At 39.6% G+C, this 24,160-nt stretch overlaps 1 protein-coding gene across 1 annotated transcript in view; it reads right to left on the bottom strand.

The window, feature by feature from the left end:
• LOC311495067 (solute carrier family 23 member 2) overlaps positions 1 to 24,160 on the bottom strand; it is a gene marked incomplete at its 5' end in the record, with an annotated part of 33,885 nt that overhangs the window by 5,522 nt on the left and 4,203 nt on the right. The window contains 9 exons of the mRNA XM_084554380.1: positions 519 to 627; positions 2,327 to 2,491; positions 4,096 to 4,349; positions 7,667 to 7,823; positions 9,196 to 9,313; positions 12,354 to 12,535; positions 13,688 to 13,871; positions 15,598 to 15,755; positions 21,532 to 21,687. Coding sequence (XP_084410506.1) covers positions 519 to 627; positions 2,327 to 2,491; positions 4,096 to 4,349; positions 7,667 to 7,823; positions 9,196 to 9,313; positions 12,354 to 12,535; positions 13,688 to 13,871; positions 15,598 to 15,755; positions 21,532 to 21,687 — 1,483 coding nt within the window. The remainder of the gene's footprint in view (positions 1 to 518; positions 628 to 2,326; positions 2,492 to 4,095; positions 4,350 to 7,666; positions 7,824 to 9,195; positions 9,314 to 12,353; positions 12,536 to 13,687; positions 13,872 to 15,597; positions 15,756 to 21,531; positions 21,688 to 24,160) is intronic.

The raw sequence follows: 24,160 nt of genomic DNA, 5'->3' as shown, positions 1-24,160 counted from the left end.
GGAACAACTGCAATGACACCTGATGTGGGAACTGACAAAGAAGCAGTCAAGATACAATAGCTGTAATGTACTGACCTGTGACAAATATCTGATAAAATTGCTGCTTCCGTAGCGGCGCCGCCCCTTGATTCTTGGTAACAAACCAGTACTGCACCCTGGCAAGCTAACACTCATTAACATGGTGTGTGGGCTTATCTAGAAAATAGTTGGCAATAACAGGTGTTGCCACGCTAACGGGTCTTTTCATATCATGCGGTGATAAAGAAGCATTGTGCGCAAGAGACTTTCAGTTTACAACCATTTGCACCATTTGCCATCTGATAAAAGTATTTCCTCTATCTGCAATTATCGCACGTAAGGTGAAATAGCGCGGTAAATCATTTCCCCCATTCTCCTGTGTGCTGTATTCACTCATCCAGTGCGCGCTCCTTTCTGAGTGTTGAGACAAAATGAATCTGTGTAGGTTGCTCTCAGCGCCAGCATGCGCATGAGAGAGTCTGTGTCTGTGTTAAAATCACCTGTGTCGATGATGCCAGGATTGGATTGAAACCAGGTAGGTAAGACGAGGCCGCTGAAGGTAGAGAAGCCGAGGATCAGGAGGTTACGGGAAGAGTTAAGATCAACATACTGGAGAGAGAAGAGAGAGAGAGAGAGAGAGAGGGAGAGGGAGAGGGAGAGAGAGAGAGAGAGAGAGAGAGAGATTATGTGATACAAATTTGATTCAATTGGTTTATTGACTCTCAGATGCAAGCCATTATTTTGTTGTTCTGCCTCAGTTGGCTGCCATCTCTGTTTTGGAACTTAACCTAAATGTGATTAGAAATAATCTGGGAATCTAAAAATGACCTGAATTCTTTTTTTGGTGAGGAATTCACATGTATTTGGCCATGACAGTTTAACGCGGGCCACAGCTGCGTCAACCCAGTCTATAAATCTGCTCTGAGAGGCTAATAACTTAAAAAAAATGGACAAAAGATTAGTCCTGCACTCCTACACAAGATGACCATGGTGATATACATCACAGGGGGAGTGACACACAAACACAAAGACCTGCCCCACTTCTGACTTCAAGCTCTCATGTATTTTCCCATTAGTGTTTCTGAAACACTGCAACATAACACCAGGGGGTTTCTGTCCGAATTCTAAGCTAAATCTGAGCACGTTGTCATTGCAACCAATTATTTTGTACATACTGTATGCTGCACTGTAGCTCCAACAAGGCTTTGACACCTGTGACTAAGACTCAAGGGAGCAGCGGTTGTTCAAGGCAAACAAAGCAGTCATTAGATTATGGGGGAGAAACAGTATTATGTTTCTTCTATTTCTACAAAGACTGATAGAGAGAGAGAGAAAGAAAAAAACCTTTAGAAGAAAATAGCTTGAAAGGGTGTAACTTTCTCAAATGAGTCAGTGATTGCTGTGTTGTGAAAGAGCCAGTTTATATTTAGCGAGTAAATATTGCTTTTCACTTGGAAAATGCATTTAGATTTTAACTACGCAGCAATGGCCAGAACCCCAACTAATACTGAAAGTAAAATGTTATATTCAATCGTAAAATAGATCTGTGTGGGTGGGTTTAATGGCCAACAGTTCTGTAGACCCTCCCTGGTACCCCTGCCTAAACCACAGTGAAATATCAGGAAAAAGGATAAGAGCTGACCCCGGCTCCCTTGTTAGCCTGTGCCTTGAACTGTTTCTCAACTACTCAGTCAAGAATTCACCTACTGCCTTGGTGTATATGTTAACTTCAGCCTCCATTTAGAAATCATCAGGCTTTATTTGTGTGTGAGTTTTTGCATTTCCAAGTTTACAGATGACCAACAAGCAGTTCAGATATAGAGAGTTAAACTTTTCAGTTGCACAACATAACTTCCATTAGGAGCTTCATTTTGAATACTTTGATATTGCTTTTCTAATACTAATGAAATATATAGAAATAATTTGTATCTTCCCTTTCCTTTTGCTAAATTTTATTTCATTTCTCTGTCTTTTCTTTTAGTTTTTTTTTAGCACAGGGTGCGGCATGTTTATGTGAAAGACACTACCCTAGTATGGTTTTAATGTGTTAATTGATCCTCATAAACTCCTCATCTTCTTTCTCTTGGCTTGTATTTTAGGTTGCAGGGTCAGCGCCAGCGCAGCACCCCTGGAGCCAGCTAGACTCTATATCTAGTTCAAAGACGCCTTAGCAGAGAGGATGTTTTGTTTCCCAGTGTCTTGATTTCTCAAGAAGGGTGGAGGGTTCATGATACTCTGTGCAGCAGGTGCTCTGAATAAAGGTCCATCAAATAAAATATGATATGTTACAATATTGAAATGTGTTTACCTGGAGGTTGGATATCCCCACCGCTGCAATCATTCCGAACATAACAAGGAACATGCCTCCGATGACCGGGTCTGGTATGGTGATAAAAACAGCTCCAAACTTCCCAAAGATCCCCAGGATTATCATGAGAATTCCGGTCGTCTGGAGGACCACTCTGCTGCCAACCTGCCATAAAACAGGGGCGCAGGGATTTGTTCATACAAAATGATTTAATCCATCATTCTCTCGTGCCAGGATTATTTTCCTAAAGATGGCGTGAGCGAAGAAAAAAGGTCATGCTGAGTCAACTCTGCTATAAGTTTTGACTTGGGTGTAGACATGTGACAACACAGAATGCAGCCTGAGAAGAAGAATGTTCGATCTCACAGATGTCATACAAGATTCATCAGTAGCACGGGCATATTTGGGATGGGATTAAGGGCAAGTTGTTATGTTAGACAGGCTTGAGGAAATCAAACACGCCTTGGCTCAGTATTTTTTTAACATTATAGATTCAGCAATTTTGTCTTGTTTTTTCAAGTTTAGCCGGAATGTGAAGAGAACATTTTTGAAAACAATTTAACTAGACACTTACTTATGATGGGTCAACACACGCAGAGAGAACATTTTAACACATGAACTCCCAGTAAGTACTTATCAGACTCCCTTTTCTAGCCATTTTGACGTTAAACCAAAATGTGAAAATTGCAGGCTAACGCAAGGTCTTCTTCACTTTGGATAATAGCTGCCCACAACCAGGTGGTTTTAAATTCCATCAGTAAATAGTGTACAGTATAATCTATACTTACGTGTACCAAATATGTACGAAAACAATGTGTTTTTATTCTAAATTCCGAGAAGTAACAAAAAACAGAGTATCAGTTTGCACAAGGAGGAGTCTCCTAAAATTCGGTTCAGTCTCTTCTGAAATGGTGGAACAGATATGAAACGAAACACATATATATAAATCGTATGTCAAGGTTGCAGTCATCAAATGTAATGGTGTCCACATTGGCAGCTCAAACTAATTTTACTCAGACACTTGCCAGCAAACTGTGAGTCCCCCCTTATCATCATTTAAATGAGCAGTCTGGTCAGCCACAAAAGACAACGGGGCACAGTCAATAAATCATACAAAATATAACAATGTAGAATCACCAATTAAGCATGCCTTTGGATGGTGGGTGGCAGGAGTACCCAGAGAGAACCCACACAGACACAGGGAGAACATGCAAACTCCACACAGAAAGGTCGATGGATTCGAACTCAGGACCTCCTTGCTGTGAGGCATTAGTGCTAACCACCACACCACTGTGCCGCCCCTCCCTTGATGTGCTTCAGTTCAATTTTATTTATATAGCGTCAGTAACAATACAAATTGTCTCAAGATGCTTTACAAAATAAGGTCTGAAACCCAGCCTGAAACCCCCAGAGCAAGCCTGAAGGCGATGGTGACAAGGATATGGAGGGAACCATCTGCCTAAGGCCAGCTAGGTAGAGACAGAAAAAGAGAGAGAAGAGAGCAGCAGGAGGAACAAGATAAACATACATCTTTCATAAATACGTACATATGACTAAAGTGTACATGTAGGATCTGATCGTTTCACGATAAATGAAACAAACCCAAGCATTCACCAGAATGGCAGAAATGACATTCTAAATCAATGCTGCTCTTGTTTAATGGAACCATAACGTGTAAACAATTGTTTGTTGGCCCCCTAGTGGCCAATTTTTTTTAATGCATCTTTAAAGAGTCGTACCACCCAATCTGGGATTATTACGGCGTGTACCTTGGTAATGCCAAGTGCAGCAATGTTTTGGCTGTAGGAAGTGGTGCCGTTTCCAGTTCCCCAAAGTGCAGCCAGGATTGAGCCAATGCCCTCCATTGCGATACCTCGGTTGATGGCGTGAGTGGGTGGTGGAGGGGCGCCCGACAAACGAGCACAAGCATAGTAGTCACCAATGGACTCCATGGTGGATGCCAAGACACCTGCCATCATCCCCAACACTGACGACAAACTCACTGTGGGCATACCCCATTGACCTGTGGATGCAGATTAAGAAAATATCTGAATTTCTCGAAGACTGTCAAAGAAGCTCTGGGTAGTATGATAAACTCGTATGATATTTTCTCTTTTGACTGAGACGTTAGCACACTGTTACCAGGTGACCTGAGAGGCCAGGGTCTTTATCACGTATCAGAGATATATGTTCCTCGAAATCACTGAGAGATTTAAAGTCTGCCAGATCAAAGCTTTACTTGACATATGCCAACCACTCAGTCTGTTATACAAACATCTGGAGACATCAACATATCCTGCTAACATTTTGTATCTAGTGAGCTCAACACAGAAGTTACAGCAAAGGAAAAAAATATATGATTTCGTCACATTAATAACCAGAGAAGACATGTTTTCCAGTGGCAATTAACTAAATTCTCTAAATGCTCCCCACAAAGTACTTTTGTTTTTCTGGTGCTATTTTTTTCGTAACCCTTTATTACTTTGTGCAACAGTACAACAGTATCTTATTTAGAAAAGGATTTGATTTGATGTTATTAATGTGAAGTAATACACTTTTTCTTGTGTTTACAGTGCAGTTATACATAGCTGTGTGGCTAGCAGAGGAGTTCAAACATCTTTGGGGTTTCTCAGGCAATAAAATAAAATGGAATCAACATTAAGATGTATTTAACAATACGGTCAAAGTCTGGCACATGGGTGGCATAAACCCAGGTTTAAACCGCAATGCTACAGTCTTAAATATACAAATGGACGGGAAGCCGATGAGAGACCTTGTTGCCTGTGCTTGTTCTTTGTCTTTGACATGTGTTTGACATTTGTATCATGGACCTGCCATTTTAGAAATTAGTCAATGTTTAGACAACAAACATTGATTTAGCATGAACATTTATTCAAGATACATTGCACGAAATAAGTTGCCCGATTGCAGAATTTAGCATTGTGGAGTTCTATTGTTATGGCGGGGGTAATTTGCCACAAGGTTCTCGCTAACTGGGCTTGGTCCAGGAATTATGCATTTACAATCATCTAAAATCAGCCTTCTTTATGTATGGCTTAGTTGTGGGACTGTGTAGAGGATTGGCAATGTCACATGAATGATTCACAGATGGAAAAGCAGTCACATTCAAGTACTGCAGAGCCAGTGTTGTATTAAATAATGATCAATGACTTCTCTCTGACATCAGGCATTTTTTCTGACCAGTTCCCTCTCCATGACAAGCATAGACAATACATTCAGACATTCCTGACCTAGCAGGGGTGCGTTGATTGCTAGTTAGAAAATGAAGAAACATGTAAGTGCTCTAGAGAATACCCTTCATGTTGCAATTCAGTGTCTGTAGTTTAGAAAAAAAGTTTGTCTATGAGAACAGTCTGGGAGATTTGCAGCCATATTGAAAAGCAGTACTCCACGGAGCGCAGCTTTATGCTTATTGGATGATTGGACCACAATAAGAGTCAGATGGACCGTCTACAACAATGGCAGTCACTGACATCTAGCAAAACACTGCTGTTGAATGCAACTATAATTACAGTCTTAAAATACCAAATGTAAATCTTCATAGATTTGTACTTAAAATGATATAACAACTATATAATATAAGCTATAAAGGAAAGTACTGAAAAGTCCCAGCTGACATTTATCCCTAGATACCTTGAGGTCACGATACTGTACAGCATATAGTTTGCAAACACCTCAGGGTAAAGATTGGGAGGCATAGCTTAAATACAACCCATGTCAATGTCATGTAAAAACAAAAAAACAAAACAAAAAGAAATTCACACAAAAATGCACCAAGACATGAGGATAAAGAAACATACTTTCATATTGATTTAACCTGAAGATTTGTAATTTGACTGGTTTGTAAGTTTGATCACCGCAACGGTGACGCATCGCCTACCTACTGTAATCGCTGTCAAGGTTTCAGAGTGAAAAAGACTCCTCGCCAGTAAGAACCATGGCTGGAGGCTTTCCAGGCATACGTTCATCCCTTTCTCGTGAATGCACTGAGGGACCCAGTGAAGGTCAACATCTTAATATTCTACAAAACACTTTTAATGAGTTGTTTAAAAGTCTTCAACAAATACTACATAATGTATGAGTCTGGACAGTCATGGACGTAAACTGCAACTTGACTGGTTGGTAGAGAAAAACATTTGCAATTATGTAATCCTGGTTAGGTTTCAATTTGTTGTTCTTTTTGTGGCTAATACCCTTAACTTCTAGCCATGTCTGTGTATTTAATTTTACTAAATGCTGCCAGAAATATCAGGTACAGACACATAACGCACAGTTTTAATTATTGGTTTCACTGACACAGTTGTTATAATTGTAAACAATTTTCTGGTTCAGATGTGGATTGTTTACTGCGTAGAAATGAGATCTGCAAACAGCAGGCGATGTGTGCAAGTAATCAAAAAGTCATAAAACTGGGTGCACCTCATTTTTTATGAATGAGAAAACTGACATTAAACTGACCCTGCAAGTGACTTCTACAGACGCCGCAAATCCATGGACCCATCAATAGCTTTTGACAGACATATGCATTCAATATTTGGAAACATGTAGATACAGGACATAGATATATAATAAGATATATCCAGATCACTGCTACAAGATTAAAACCATGCCCTCTAAAATTACTATTTCCATTGGTCTGGATTGAAAAGGACAGGTCCAAAGTTTATTGAGTTTTCTTCGAGCAGCATGGGGTCTGAAACTAAAGAAACACATGTTCCATGTTCAAATCTGTGTAACCTGTTGCCAGCCATGGCCAGCTGATTGTTCTCAAGAGGCTGTCATTCGATATAGATCCACCATCATGTTAGACAATGGGATATCAGCAGATTTATTTCAAGCAATTAGAGCCATGGCTAGTCATTTTTCATAGAGCAGCCTTTTGGCGAATCACTAAAAATCTGTTGCGCAAGTCTCAGCAGACCTTCAGAGTGACCTCAGTTCTGTTCGGATGTTTGGCAAAGATTAAATTAAAGACACGCTGCTGACAAGTTGAATAAATTGCAGGAGGCATAGTACTCAGCAGTTTCAAATGACTTCTGACAGTTAGATTACATCTGCAATACAGTAATAATTGAGAGAGTTTCTTTAATAGTAGAACTAATGCAGGAGACTGGACTGCATTACCGTACCTATATGGTTATTGTAATATGCATTCTATATACACAAGCACATACACAAATATATGGGGAAAAAAATGCATTTTAAAAATATACAATTTTGTTGTGGAAAGGGAACTACCAATGTGTGTGGCAGCTACTAAAATTACAAACATATTCTGGAAGATTAAATGTGGTATCAGTCTGATATAAGTGCACTTACCTGGGTAAGGCACATGGAACCACGGTGAATTTGTCACAGCGTCCAGGCTGATGTCAGTCCTGGCTGAGAAGCCATACTGATCAGACTTTGAAGGCAGGACATCGAAGACGGTCAGTAAGAAGCAAACCAGCCAGCTGCCACACATCCCGAACAGGGCCTTTTAGTTATCACATAGAGAAAGTGTCTTAACCAGGTTTAACAACATACATAAAACATAAGCTTCAGAAATTCTTTTGGGCAACTCCTTCAGGTGAACCTCTGAAGAAGTTGCATTCTCTGCATAATCTGAATGCAGAAACATATTTCACTGGCCTACATACTTCAGCTCAAACTGATAATATTACCAACCACTTATCAAATTTTTATCAAATACAGATGAAGTCTGATCTATCTTAAAACTAGTAAATCAGTCCGCCCCTACCTGCAATCACAGTTACCAGGTACGAATATGTGCTACTCCTTCATTCCACATTATTGTAAAATATTTGAGTATGAAGAGGACAGTGTTTCCCCAGACATAGTATGTTATTTGGATTGTATTTGTTAGGAGCAAAGAACTGTGCATAGCACAGGAATGGTTTTATCATAAACAAGTCTCTTCAGGAACAGTGGAACAGTAGCTTGGAGGCACAAAAACATCCCAGCAACATGTTTATTGTAGAATGTCATCTCTACATCTTTACTCATAAAGAGATAAATTGCGTGAGATTCATACAGAGTCCGTATTAAACTAAACCAGTGGGATTAAGTGCAAAATTATGTAATGCTTCATTTGAGTGCTTAATAGGAGTTATCAAGAGACTGTGTCTACTACTGGCTGTTGACTAACCTCACACAGTATGTGGGCTCATTTCTTCATAATATATAGTCGGTAACTTTATTACTTCACTGACTTTTTTTTCAGGTGAGTGTTTAGGCTTTCTAAGTAATTCAGCCCAAATGTGTAAATGTACCAAATAATACATCTTTCCAAAGCTTCAAAGCACTGAAAACCAATCTCTAAAATTATTTATTATTTATTTTATTTGTTTATTTTCGACTGAAAAGATTTAATTTTAATTTGCTAATTAAAATTCAGACAGCGGTATGTGCAGGGGTCCACACAAAAAAAGACTTTGATTGACTAACGAGGAGCGTTTTCATCTTCAAAGCTTGACTGTGATTGATGGCTACCAGCGGAGCCTGGCTTTAAAGCAGGGCATGTGTTGGATTTTAAAACAATGTGCACATTTTGAAAGACATCTTTAGTGTTGTCTTAAAAGTTATTTCTTGCTATATTACACAGACAGCACGTGTGAGCTACTGGGAATATCACATTTTTCTTTCAAACAATTGATATATATGATATTTTACAGTGGTTTTATTTTATTATAAGTGTTTTATAGCTTTGCTGCAATGCAGGGATGTTCTAAATGAGTTTTATGGGTGCTAACATTTAGATCCATTAAATATTGACGTCTATCTCTGAGCAGAAAAGCAGAAGCAGAAAGCAGACAAAAATTTAACCTGCATAGGTTTTGGCAACTTACGGAGAAGAGCTTGAAGAGCGGATACTGAAAAACCTTCCACTTCTTATCCTTGTAAGCAATCATTGGAACATCAACTTTGCTGAGATATTGGGAGAACAGGAGGATCAGACACACTGTGCTGTGGGAAAACAAAAGACAGGACAAACGTGTCACTGACAGTGATTCCCGGGCGTGACCTTTCCTCACAACTATTACTGTAATTGTGCTTGGGCATGGCATGCTTTCATGTATGAAAGTTCGAGGGAGGTCAGAGTTAGTAAAAACGTATAATTTCAGGCATGCAAACAGTACATGAAACTTGAAAAGGTATGGTTGAGTAACTGTAAGTGTGCCAAGAGTGTCCATTTGAGCATAAAAGACTTGGCCTTTGTATGGCATTTCATGTTGCTCATGAAAAACACTTCATGCTGTGCGTAAAAGTGTTTCACGCTGTGCTTCAAATACTGTTCAAACAGAGCAGTGCTGCCAGATGGGAAATGAAGAAATATCGTACTGTCGCTTTAAAACGATCGTATTTTGACTAAAACTATCATATGTATTAAAACAACTTGAAAAAAATCACACGCTAGGACAGCGCATTTAAAAACAAAGCTATTCTATGTGCGTGGAATTGCAATAACCTAAGGAATAAAAACAAACTGTACAACTGCTTTAGTCATTTTCATCAGTGTGGGTGTTTATGTAAATCAAAAGAACGGGGGGAGGTTCACGGAAATGCTAAAACTCCCGCATATGAGTCCTTTTTTAAAAATATTGACTGTATATCGTGTAGGCCCTAAAGCTTCCGTATACATACGCTAATTATCGTGTATCTGGCAACACTGAAACCAATGCAAGTGATGCATGATACCTCAGTTCAAGCCCACTGCCTAGGGAACATTTGGCAAAGTTACAGGACATTAAAAAGATCCTGTTTTATTTTTAGAAAAAATACTCACTCCTTTCCTTTCTTAGCTCCACTGTCTTACACATATGAGCAACCATTCCAACCCGAGTTAAACATTTACATTTTAAACTAAAAGTTTTAAACGTTTGCCGCAAAGTCAATCTAAACATCTGGTTGAACGTGGGGGTTCAAAAATGCTCTATGCGTGTGCATCTTGTGTGGCAGAACAAACGGCCAAGGCTGAGGTGAGGGTTTTGTTAATGTCAAGGGAGAAAGATACAGGAGATGGTGATGTGATACTGGAGAGAGGAATATGTGATGTGATAGCCAAGCTTATCTTTCATTCTTATTTTTTTTTTCCTAACGTGAGAACCAGTCTTCTAATCTCCTGTAGTGAGCTCTCTATATACTATGATGACCCCGTAGAAGTGCTCTCCTCAGAGACCTTGCTCTGTGCGTTTAAATCTAAATCCAACATAAGATGCCACCAAATAATTTTAGCTAGTTATCATAATTAGGAAACTTTACCTAAAATGTCTTCCTCCAATTTTGTGTGTTCAGAAAGTGGTATTGCAATAATAAGACGTCTGTGCCACTGCCCTCCATAGCAGCAGGATATCTTGTACTGAGGCTCATGAAGGAAGAGGGGAGGGCTTGGGGCACTGCGGCTAAGAAGGATATGGCTGATTATCCTCCATACATGGCACCAGGAGGTGAATGTGCCGGACCTTTTAAAACCCACAAGGATCGCCCTATGTAATGACATTAGTCTGCATTATCTGGAGATGGCAGCGGTAAATGGAGACAGATTTCATGGGGTCAGACAGGGTAGGGGCTATGGCAAATGAAAGGGGAGATTTTTGTTGAACACTGAGTTACAGGCAGAATAGTCGTGAGTCCGTCTGCACAGAGACATAGATAACATTTTGTTGGAATGAATGAGTGTTTAGGACGTATTTTTCCAGGAATGTGTGTTCTATATTGTATGATGTACTGTATTTGTAACTGTAATAGAAAATTTGGTATCACACATATAGACAGACAGATTATTATTATATTTAAGTTTATATACAGTATATATATATATATATATATATATATATATATATGTACATATACTGTGAAAGCTCAGTAGCTTGTGTAGATGATGGCTGGGGTGTATGAACATTTATTGTAGGACAGGATCCAAATTTGCCGGTTTCGAGGTTTATTTACAAAACTGGTTTGTGGATGATTTTCTTCATTTATGCATCCAGTTTATGGTAGTCTCAATTTAACTAATTTTGCACACAGCAATATGTAAAGTCTTTGTTCTTTTTGGAGGGCAAGGGTCTGGAGGCCTTTTGGGAGGCCTTGTATAGGTTCTGGAGGAGTGGTCAAGCAGATAGGAAGTAACATGGGATTTAACATATACAGTAGTATTAGCTATGACCACAGTCCAGTTGTTACTTAGACATGTAGCAGCCACCTAGACCAGACCAGGCACCCCCACCCCATAGCAATGACACTCCTTGATGGCAGCAGCCATCCCCAGCAGGATGCAGCCTGACACAGGCACACACACAAAAATGATTTAGGAACAACTAAAAAAAAACAAAACATGAAGAACAGCACAAGGTGTTGACCTGGCCTCCAAATTCACTAAATCCCTAGAGGCCCCTCCCCTCTAACAATAGGACCCAAAGGCTCCCACTAACAACATTCCATCCCATGTCCATTCGCTGATGAGTCAGAACAGTTTTGGAGGAAGAAGGGAGACCTACATAATATTATTAGGTCATACAGTAATGTTATGCCTGATTGGTGTATGTATATGGTTATCTTGCTATGTTCTGACATATCTTCATATTCATTCATTTTCTGTAACTGCTTGTCCTGTGAAGGGTCACAGGGGGGCTGGAGCCTATCCCAGTTGTCATCGGACGTACAAACTCCACACAGAAAGGCCCCAGTCTGCCTGGATTTGAACCCGAAACCTTCTTCCTGTGAGGCATCAGAGCTAACCACCACTCCACTGTGCCACCCCATATCTTCATATATTAATACTTTTAGTACTCCTAATCTTCCTTCCTCTTCCTCAATGAAGATCAGCAGCACCGAAGACTACAGCAACTACAATCTTCATGCTGTGGTCTTCACAGTCCCCAGATCTTAACCCAACTAGACCTTTGTGAGGACTGGCATTTTGACAATTTATTCGAGCATTTGTTCCAGGAAGAAGGTATTCTGGATGCTCACGGTAGAACAATTTGATAAAAACACATTCACTCACAGAGCAGCTATTCCCCAGTGACCTCCAGACTTCTTTCCAGCTTCAATGAATAGTGACAGGCCAATGAGATTGATGGTGGGAGCGATAGCCAGGGGGCCGATATATTTGAGCACAAATCCCACCAGCCCAGAAAAGCCCAGGAAGAGCTGGATCAGAGAGGACACCAGGATGGCTCCCTGGATCTGTGGAAGGCAGGAGGAACATCATTTCAATCCATGTACCATTGACGTGTATTTCGTATCTATGGTACATCCTTTGCCGTCCTGATGCTTTTCACATCAAGTTTCAGACCTTCAAACACCTGGGTTTTTAACATTAAAACGCAAATCTGTAAACAGACAGTTCTAAGATTTACTCATACATTTACTGAAGAGTGTTTTTGAACCTCAGTGTACGAGGTAACAGCTGCAGACAACCAGCAAAATGAGACAGCTCAGCGCCAAATGTATCATGTTTTTCATACATTTGGCGAGTTTCTGACAAAAGGCACTGGCGGAAGTGCGTCAGGCAGAAATGCCTTGCAGGTGGTCTCACCTGTGCTTACAACAAATGTCGCCCTCAATTTTCACAAGCACACTTGAATGACTGTTATAACTTTTCATATATATATTTACCAATTAAGAGAGGAACTGTTTTCTAGTCCATCTTTGCCTGAGCAAAATAATTATATAAGGCAAAATAGAAAGGTAATTAAAAGCATCCAGAAAAAAATGTGGTAAGTAAATATGCCATAAATGCCTGATGTATCAAATATGATATCAAACAAATATCATATGTGGAAACGATTATACATGTTCTTTATTTTTGAATTTATTTTGTTTAAAGGTCCTATAAGCACTGTTTAAAAAAAAATGCAGAATTGTTTCCCATTAATTTACGTATTATTTAGTCTTGCGTTTGAACTTGTTAAACCTGCGCAAGTGGCTTCATTCTTTCAATCCACTGCTGGAATCATGGTTCCTATGGTACTTATTTTGTTCTGTGCCACTGTGCTGTGAATGCTTTACTGCAGTGCATGCAAAAGTAGCATAACCTAGAGCTCTATCCATCTCTCCAGTGGAAAGGTATGCAAAACAGCTGTCACAGGGGATAATATGCATGCTTGCTGACAAGAAATAGATAGTGACACTAAATACTTGATATGCTAAATTGAAATTTAGATAATACCAGGCAATCCAGATGCACTTTAACATGCAGAAACAAACAGATGCACTTTGAATATGCAGAACTCAGACATAAAATAGCTTAGCAAGTGTGCACGAGTGTGAATTGAATATTTTACATTCCAAAGTGTCTTGTCTCGGTGTAGAGTTATTCTTGAATATTCGACATACCTCACGCATTCGTGACATCCAGATCTCATCAGATGTTTCCATTTGCTGTGAGCTAGTGCCGTTCTGCAGCTGCATGGACAGCATCACAGGGGAATTTGGGGCTGGACACTGCCACTTGGGCAGAGCGAGAATAGCCAGTGTTGGTGTGATGAAACTGAAGGTCCCACCCTGAAGAATTGGTAACCTGCAAGTCAGTGAGGTGATGGAGTTAAAGGTCAGCGGTCACAGGACCAAGCGTTGCCTCTGGAGACAAGTGTGACCTGGAACTGCACAAAATAAAATCTGAATGGAGAGAATTTCAATGAGCACATTGCTGTTGACTGGACGTTTAGCCAGAAAACGATTCAACACAAACCCCATCACAAATTAGCAGTGTAAAACTATGATGATTTGTACACTGCTAAAGAGTTGAAAATGCCACAGATTTATGTAGTGCAAATATCATAAATAGATACATATGTAAAAACTATACTGATAGTTGTGCAATATTTGTTGTGCAAGCGTCCATCTTGACTATAAGTGGGTTGAGCAATGTTTGGGAGTGAGTTGTGTGTTGTGGGGTTAGTGAGTCTTTGGAGCAGGGAGAGTGGGGGAGTGTTCAGAGTGCCGATGGCCTGGGGGAGGAAGCTGTTTTTGAGCTACATGTTTACCATGTTATGTACTTCGGTTGATTTTCTTTCTCACTTTTTTTTTAATTGTTGTTTTCTGTTGTAATTTCATATCATACATTCATTCAGTTTTTGTTCCATAGAACTCTCTCCAAATTTGCAAGATGACATACCCACAGTCTTGCTCATAAGGGCTAAATGAAACCGAGGTGTCTCTACAGTTTTGCTTAAATGTCACATAAGTTGCAGTGTGTATTCTGGTCTTTATTAACAAGATCACAGAATGTCTCATTTCTACCCAACCTGGAAATGTGTTTATTTAACTTGACTTAACTTAGCATACAGCTTAGCGACACATCTGTGCCCATCCACTATTTTGTCCAATTAGACACCATAAACTTCAACAGTTACAGTATGCATTTATTTTATTTTGTGCTGTTGTTGTGTTGCAGTATACACATTTGTAGCATTTTTGAATTTTTTTGGATTTGTTATTCACATATTCTCATGTTTCATAAAACACTGGACGCCACTGTTTAAAAGGTGCAAACTAAATAAAGATTAGCTTATTCATTGGCGAAGTGTGCTGGGATCACATCTTTGCCCCCTTAAGCCTTTGCCAAGAGGTGTAGGTGGAGAAGTCAAACAAAAGCGTTTGCCCATTTGCTCAGGCTTACTGTTAGGCCACTGCGGTCGGATGTGTAAGTGGAGCCCTGCATTGTATTGCGCTGTATGACTGCGCTGCCTCCCACGCAAAACTGAATTTCAAAATGTAAAGCATAAAGATTAATGCACCACTTTCAAAGGGATTAATGTACTGACACGGCTACCAAGATTTCACATCCAAACAATAAAAGTGCTCCAAAGGCAGTGGAGGAGAAAATCTCCTTTCCGCTGACATAGTGGCCGGCAGCAAACTGACTCACAGTTTAACTCCGCTTGATCTACCACAGGGGCCAAGGTGTTACTTGGGGCTGTTTCAAATACAGCTCCCCTCCACGTTGTCTTGATGTCAAGTTCGTGAAACGACCACAGGATCACTACAAGGATGCAGTGTATGTAGGAGGACATTTAATCCTCAATAAATCTACATTTTAGTGCTTTGCCATTGACGGTGGTGTAAAGCATTCATGGCAGAGGTGAAAAGGCAAATATATGGGAGTATGCAGGAAACATTCTGAACTTGCTGTAAATCTTGACTGACTGACTGACTGACAGTCCTACTTCAACACCATTCCACAGAGAGTTAAAGTACCTCCAAAGTTCACACAAAAGCATATGTGTGTTGTAAAGGGGAGTTACCTGGTTCCAAAAACCGTCTGCAGCAGTGTACACAATCCTGACACAAAGAATATGGTGGAGATGAGCTGGCTTTTTGCAACGTTGTTGTCCTTAATGCAGAGTGGCTCAGCCAGGATCAGCGGGATTGCAATGATGCCGCCGAATGCAAGGATGTAATGCTGCAGAAATAGAGGGGTTGGGGAAGATTTCAGTGTGAACCTGATTAATCACAGTTTGCTGGTTTATTAACCAGTCATAGAATTTTCCAAAAAATAAATAAATATTGTACGCTAACTAAAATTATTCATAAAAAAAATTGTATATAATACAGAAAATAAAAAAAATAATTGAATATATATATGTAATTTATTGGATTAACAAAATTGGCAACATCTGAGTAGTATTGAGCAGTATTTTTCAATTAGAATAATGAGATGCTTATTTTCACATTTTAACATCCTGATATTCTTTTTACATCTGAGCCTTCACTGACTGGGACGGTAATGCAGTGTTTACTCCTGCTATTAGGCAGAACGCACTGGAACTGGAGTATGGTTGTATCTTGGGAAGGCGTAAAAGCAATCATTGTGGCAACAACAGAAAGGTCAGTCCAGCAAGTTGAGACGTCCCCAAAGTCTTTTGCTTTCTGCAAGCTTCCGCAGGGCCTCTATTCCGAATTTTAATGCATGATTGTCCGTTGACAAGTCCCACTTAACTAATCTGGAGTTTGAGCTTGAGATGAGAAAGCATTTAACGCTTAAATAATACATAAGGAATTCAGGAACGTGTTAATAACAGGTCTGAGGAGCATTCTTTCTTTTTATTTGTTTGCTGTCCTTGATATTGTATGCTGCAATCTTACTTGAAATATGCACAGACATAAACCTGAACTCTGTCTGTCTGGCTCACACATTGACAAGTCCGCCCACCTAAATGACCAAACTGGTTGACATTTGCCTTCTAAACCTATTAATGTTGGTGAGGAGGTGCTATCTGAACAACATTGCAAAAATGAGATTGATAAAAAAACAACAACAACAACTTCTGAACAATGTTGTGAATACGTTTTAAGTGAAGGAATCTTGAGAGAAGTTGTTATTGTAGGTACAAAAGTCCTTGTTCACTTTGTACTTCTAAGGCTCAAATTTTCAGCGTGTAACTGCGCTGCAAGAGTGTGCACGTGTTTGCTGAGGGGGTGGAAACTGCCACTGACCCACAAGAATTTGGACAAAAAAAACGAAGACAGATAGGCCCCACCAGATTTATGCCGTTTTCAAACCTACAACTCTGAGAGTAATGTGACTGATGCCATTTCATCTTGTAGAATGACTTACATTATCTAGACGTACTGCAGGTACTCCATTAGCCCATTGCTGTGGTATGTCAAGGCTTAAAGAAAGTTAAGATCTGACTGACAAATACTAGATTCTAGGGAGACATGTAGACTCCCTAGAATGAGATAGCTGGTGAGATACCTAAAAGGTAAAAAATCGTCAGATGCTAGAAATAACTGCATGGAGCCTCCTGGAAGAATCCCTTTTTAAATTTAATCAAATGCAGGGAGCAGACAACCTGATAACCTCGGCGTGATGCCCTGCAACATTCAGATTAGGTAGAATCTGTCTGGCATTCCTGCAGATTTATCAAATGCTATTTAATGATTCACCGTGATCCTGGTTTCCAGGGATTTATTGTGACTCTGAGGTGACCCAGATGACATGGAACCATGTGGTCTTTTGACTTTGTTTCGGTTAAGCACCTGGGAATTTACAGCTCGTCCTCTCTGACACTTCCTCCTGTGTTTTTCCTGTTCAGAAGAGGGAGTGCTTAAAGTATCCAAAAAAATGTGCCTCCTTCCTGTGTTAATGAGCGCTATAACCTTTGTTAGCAGGCCCTAGATTAGTTACTGCTGTCATCTGCTTTACATTTGTATGTACTCTCTTGTTTTCAACAGCAACACAGAAACCTATAACTATATATAAAAAAAAAGGCATGATACCAGCACGAATGCACACATTTGACACGGTTGGTTTTAAAGTGGTTTGCTAGCTTCAGTACATAAAGAGTAGCAGTAAAAAGTTAAAAAAGAAAAATGACAGTCATTAAAATAGCAGGGAAGTCACAGTGCCGTATCTCTGGAGACACTTCAAACTGCGGCTGCACAGAATGATCATTTGAATTATGAGCTTAATTTCCTTGTTTGTTTTTTCATTTTAGTTAAATTGGTGAAAATAAATAGTTCATCAGAATTACTCATAGACCAATGCCCTGTCTTCAGGTGGCTTTCAACCAACGGGTCAACATCCAAAGTTATTTAATTTACTTTTATATTATATTTAAAGAAAACAGCAATTATTTAGTTAACATAATATTATATATATTTTTTTTTTCTTGGCAAAAAAAAATTATTTAAATTCTAACATACCAAGATAAATAAATCACTAGATAAATATAATCACTTAATGGTATCTTAGGTGCCTGGAGACTACAAAGTCCTTTCCCAGGAAGTTGTGATATAGATTTCTGGAAACAGGATCCGCTACTAAAAATAATGAGGCGACAAAAAGAGAGGTACCACAAGACTAAAAGCTGGTGAAAGGTGATGTGGCAAAGAAGTTGTTTCAGCTGTAAAAATAATAGAACAAAACTGTCCGGAAAGAAAAAAGAAAACAGTAAATGCCTCTTCTCTCGATGAAAACTGAGCTTGTCTCTGAGCTTTTTATAGGGAATAGTCCCTGGTACTAAATGATACAGCTACACGGTTAGCCAATGACACGGCTTGTCAGAAGAAGACGCCAATAATGTATAGGCATTTCAAAACAACTGGCAAGAACAAGAAGTATTAACATAGAAATGCAATAGATTCTTCTCAAAAGTCAAATATGAAACAGTTGGAGCCCTAATAACATTTAGTTATGCAACTAGCCTGTTGTTATTTAATCTGTAACTGTATATGGTTGACATCTATGCCACATGTATTGTCCGGCTGTGCATGCATGTTCTTATTATTTTTAACTTAAAATAACGCGGCGAAACCACCTCCTGTGGTGTCGGGAGCTGGGTTGTATGTGAACCAGCTACAGGAACAGTGTGCTAATTTATCATCCGGACCAGACGGGAGACGGGAAAGTGCTAGCAGGTGTTTTTTTCTTCTTTTTTTTCTTTTTAAATCAGAACAAGGGGTAACTGTACGGGGGGAAAATGCAATAATGAATAATATTAAATGTATGTGTTATTTTATAATGGATAACACACATTACGTTCATTGTATCTTGAGGAATAACGTGTATTAAATTTATCAGATCATAATGAAAAACATACGGGAATTGTATTATATCAACGTAAATATCAGGATGCGGTCTTTGATGTGTTCTAAAATGTATGCTGTGCATGGGATGTGCATAAATAATAAGAAAGACTGGAGAAAACTAAGCAGCCAACACTCTGACAACTTCAGTTTCATGTATTATGATCTTTTTTTGTCTTTGGTTGTGGTTCAACCAAGAGCCTTAACTGAAGAAGAAAAAAATAATCAAATATTACACTCTAGAAACATAGAATAAATTTCCCTCCAGAGTGCATCCAGTCCCCTTGTTCTACTGAATGATTCAAATGTCATGGCTGCTCAGCTCCGAAACCAACTCGTGACCCTCTGGTCTTCTGACTGCCTTATGTAAGCGCAAGTGCCACACTTTTTTTTAGCGTGCCCTTTTCCCTGTACCTTCCCTGTATACCAGAATGTCTTTCTCATACGTAGCCTATGTACGGCCGCAATGAACAGAACAGAGAATTTGCTCCTCCAACATGAGATTTGGCAGTGTAAACGCCACTGGACCAGATGAGGTGAGGTCCCATAATTAAATTCTTGTGGATTGCTGATTTGATGTGGAGTGGCTGCTTAAAAACTGCAGCGACATCTTCCATGTCAAGTGCGTTAAATCTCTTAAAATGTCCAGTATTGTTACTTATTGTAGGTTCTGCTTAATGAGCCTCAAACATCTTTATATGAATGATCACGAGTTGACGCTTGATTACCACATGAATAGTGTCACCCGAGAACAACTGCTGCAAGTGGGGAAGTTAGTCTCAAGATGAGCAGACAAAATGTCTGCTTTATTGTTCAAAAATTCTTACAGTTGTCACAAGGGGTTACTTAACTATAGCAATCAAAACAGACTTTTGCTGTAAACATTTTTATTGCTGCCGTAAAGCATTTTAGGATGGGGCTGTATGGGGAATGACTCACCTTTGAAGCCAGCCTCAAGTGGCCAGCTGAGGAATTGCAGTCTTTGACACTTGTGCGTTAGGTTAATTTTTCAGGTCAAACTGTCTGGCATGACCATTGTAAAGCATATTGTTCACATTACCAGACACACACAAAACCATCTGTTTGTCACTCGTGGAATTTTGACATTGATTTATCTTGTCTTCGTTCTTTTAAATTAACTGACTGCCAAATGGAGCACGAGCTACTGCAGATCTGGAAAGTTCATTTCCAGATCTGTTGTCAGTAAGCCGTCGAATATGAAACAAAAATCAGACTCTGAACTAAGTCTGTAAGCCAGCTTCAGGGCCATCATGTTACTGCAACGATGAGCCAAACAGACATACATTGATATCACTCCCTCTGGCATGCCACATACTTAAAAAGTTCTTACTGTCTTATTTATTTATCTATCTAAATGTAACATTCAAAGGCTACCATAATCAATATCTGAGGACAGAATGTGGCCCTGTCTGCTGGGATGTCTGGTCACAGCCCTACTACTGACTAGTTAGCTGCAGTTTCAGTCTGCTGACTAGCTTACTAGCAACAAGCTAGTTCAGAGAAGCACTCTTAAAATGAGGTCATGGATTCTTCCAGTGCAAAAACAACTGGCTCTGGACACAGCACCTCAGTCAACAGTTTGAGGAATACCAGGATGCTGACCTGACGTGACCTCCACTGACAGAACACTGACCCAGTTACTTCCCTTTTCACCTTCTCCCAGACCACATAACAAAGATCAGAAGAATGTAACAGCAAGTGGAAGGCGGCCAATGATATATACTCTACAATGCTCAGTTTACAGCCACTGCGGTGTTAAAGGAAGAACTGTCTCAACTGGGCTTTTCTTGCTTTACTCTTCTAAAGACGCCTCCCTGAGTCCTTGCTGTAGGCTGATATCTGCAACGGCAACTACAGCAGTGAGCAGTGTTTTGCACTGAGAGCAGAAAATTCAAAATTGAATAATTGCTTTCAGGGCACAGAAACGGGATAAAGACCTGTTTTCATAGTTACAAGAGAATACTGAAAATGATCCCATATCTAATCTTTAATCTAAAAATGGACGCTATCATACTATCACTAGAATTGGGGGTAAAGCTGAAAAGATGCCACTGGCAAGGTCCCCAGTCTAATGCGTTTACAGGAATTATGACTGTACCACACTATCGTGACAACTTGAATGTAGCAGAATGATTCCTATTGTTGAGGATGTTTAGTTGTGGTATTTCACGTTGATGCAATGACTGTGTTCTCTCTACAAATGAGAGCAGCACAATCATTGTTGTTTCTTTAACGAAAGCGTGTCCTAGCTATCAAGAATGACTTTGGGAAGGCTGGAAGAATTTGTTTGCAGTGACAAACCCATAGACGTTACTATCAACCTGCCAGTATTAGAGGATCGCTTTGTCCTCATTGGTTTGGTTTCTCCAAGCCATTAATGTCTGCTTCAGTCTCACTGTTCTCTTGGGCCCATACTACCCAGCAACATACTGCATGCAAAGTTAGCTACGAGCTTGATGAAATATCTAGCAGTGAAGTTTATGAGAGAAAGGAGCTGCTGGAGTCTATATCAAATTTACAAGGTGAGTATATATTAGCTGGGAGTCTGTCTTTGTGCTAACACCTGGCAGATAAAAATAAAGGCCCGCAGATACATACACAAATCTTTTGACATGAGATTAATTTACCTGAAAGCCGAGCAGAATGCAGAGGTACCAGGGCGGCCTGTCATTGAGGGAGTAAACCAAATCCACGCCTCTGTCAGCTGCCTCCTCCAGAGCGGCCTCTGTGTGTGGCTCCGCTATATCAATTGTCAGCTGTGGCTGTTCATCACTGTCTTTGCCCTTGGAAAGAAGCGCAGAAAAGGCAAACAAGTCATTAATCCAGACGTGTCATTTAACCAAGCAAGACTAAATAAAAACAATGTTTGAGTAAATTTTGCTTTACTTATACCCAGACTATTTGAACACCAATCGCAAAGACCTAAAGGATCTGTCAAGAAGAATCTTAAACTAGTCACACAAAGCCGAAAGTTCCTCGATGTTTTTAGCCTTCTGTGTTCACTATAAATCATTCAAGTTTTTCACAGATGAGATATAAATTCTGAGTGGACTCTCAGATGTCAAGAGGAAAATCAAAGTGGGTGATAGCAGAAAGCAGGTAGGAGTGGAACATACCATCTCCCAAATTTTATCTTGGTCTTGCTGATAAAGATGCTTAAAACTGATCTGCTCTGGTGATCCACCCACAGAGTGTTTTGACCTTTTACTGGGAATTTTATCTCTCTTTGACAGGGGATGGTGTTCACTATAACATCCTTCCCTCCACTGTGTCATGCCAGAGATCCTTGTTCTTGTGGTAAAATAAGATTTGAGGCACCAGGTTTGCTGGGTTGGGATCTAACCTACTTAGTTTGCCTTCCATATAAACATTATATTGATACCTAGAGGAGGCTAAAGTTCTTTTTTGAAATACCCATAGGAATGTATGCTTTATATGAATTTGAATAAAGTCATTGTAATGCTGGTACGGGAATGGTCTGTATCACATATAAAAACACACTACACTATAAAAACTCTTAGAAGACACAAGTGAACCACTACTACCACAACTAAAATCACTAGTTGCATTGGTTTCAAAGATAAAATTATACAGCATAGTCTATATGCTGCATTCAGCAAATTCACGGGGAGCCTTGGGATGTACTAAAGTTAATGTTGCATTCCTACAAGCTAGTGTCATTAGATTTTGTAGGAATCTAGTGGTGTTTGCAAGTGAAGCGGAGATAAGTTACAGCCAAAAAATTCTTATTTACTAACGCCCCTCAGTTCTCTGTGACTGGTTCCAACTAACAATGCAGCAAACCATCCTATTACCACTTCCTTGAGTCTTGGATCCTGACAGCAAGGGACTCCCTGTTAGGCGTCGCTGATATCGGGGAATGTCTAGTTTCCTGGCAAAAATCTTGACAAGGGCTCTACACCTTCATCTATCAGGTCTCATCTAGTCCTTCTTCTGCTGTAACATTAGTTCTATAAAGCGTTTTAAGGCTCTAGGGATGTAACTAGGGGCAGACAACCATAACAGAAAAATACACGCCATGAAACTTTCATCTCTGACTGAACTCTTTTCAGTTCGCTTACGGTCTGTGGTTAATGCAGGCGCCATTGTTAAATCCATGAAACCGTCCACTGAGTCTGTAAAAAAAATCATTATGTACTTTTTAAGTGTAGCTTGATGGGAAGCGTGAATACCTACCAAGACTGCATCTGCTCCATCTGTGTTCTAAGTGTATAGAATGACATGTGCATGCGTGTGCATTCTGTCCATGTACATGTCTACTATCTAATTCTCATAGAGTTCATTGATGAGTGCCTCCGACGGTTAAATTGAAGTCTATTTTTTGTAAAAAAAATAAATAAATTGTAGCATCAAATAATGCAAATGCATTTCGGATCCTCTGTCAGGCAGCAGGTCTACTTCACACCACTTGGCAAGCAGGCATTTCATAAGGGCACACTCAAATTACATGCGTTTATCACGTTTTTTATTCTACTCAGAAAAAAATGAAGAAAAGAATGAATGGTGCAATTACCACAAGTAAGGTATTAAATTTCTGGGCTGGGATGACATACATGTATGGAAACACAAGGCACTTTACAACAAGGTGTTAACTAAATAACCAATGATGTTATCAAAGGCAATCTGTGCTCATAGGCCCACTAATAAATACGATAGACACATAAAAACAAGCTTTATTTGATGATTTATTAATAAATTCTGGTTGATGTAGTATGTCTAGCAGTCAGGACAGTAACACAGCCTTCATGAAAGTGTGGTCACATTTACTGTCGTGCAAATCTATATAAAAACTACAAAACTGTTTTAGAAAGCCTAACGTCTGGAAACACCATTGACATTAAATGGGTTTTAGCAGTTAGTAAATGCAAAGAAAAAAAAGGATAATTCTGATTTATTTCATCCTTGTGAGTGTAACTTGTATTAACAACTATTAAGACACAGTGAAATTCAAAGACCCGCCTAACAAATGACAGCAAGGGCTGTCTTCAATTGCAAAGAGGTCGACTCCCTCTTAAAGCAGGCCACATGGGACAGATCAGTTTCCTGCGGGTTTGTACAAACACTTTTGAGAATCAGTCTGTTTGAAGCGTAAGCATGTTTTGTATCACAGAAATGCATTTGGCCACTAGGTAGCAAAAATTAGGATTTATACGGTATCATAAAACTTCAGGTTTCTCTTTTCAGGGATATCATTTGCTATTATACATTTATGTATACAGTATATTTCGGAATGGC

This window comes from Chelon labrosus (assembly GCF_963514085.1).
Source record: "Chelon labrosus genome assembly, chromosome: 11".
NCBI lineage: Eukaryota > Metazoa > Chordata > Actinopteri > Mugiliformes > Mugilidae > Chelon > Chelon labrosus.
Note: the sequence above shows the minus strand (reverse complement) of the source record. Positions and strands in the feature narration are given on the sequence as shown.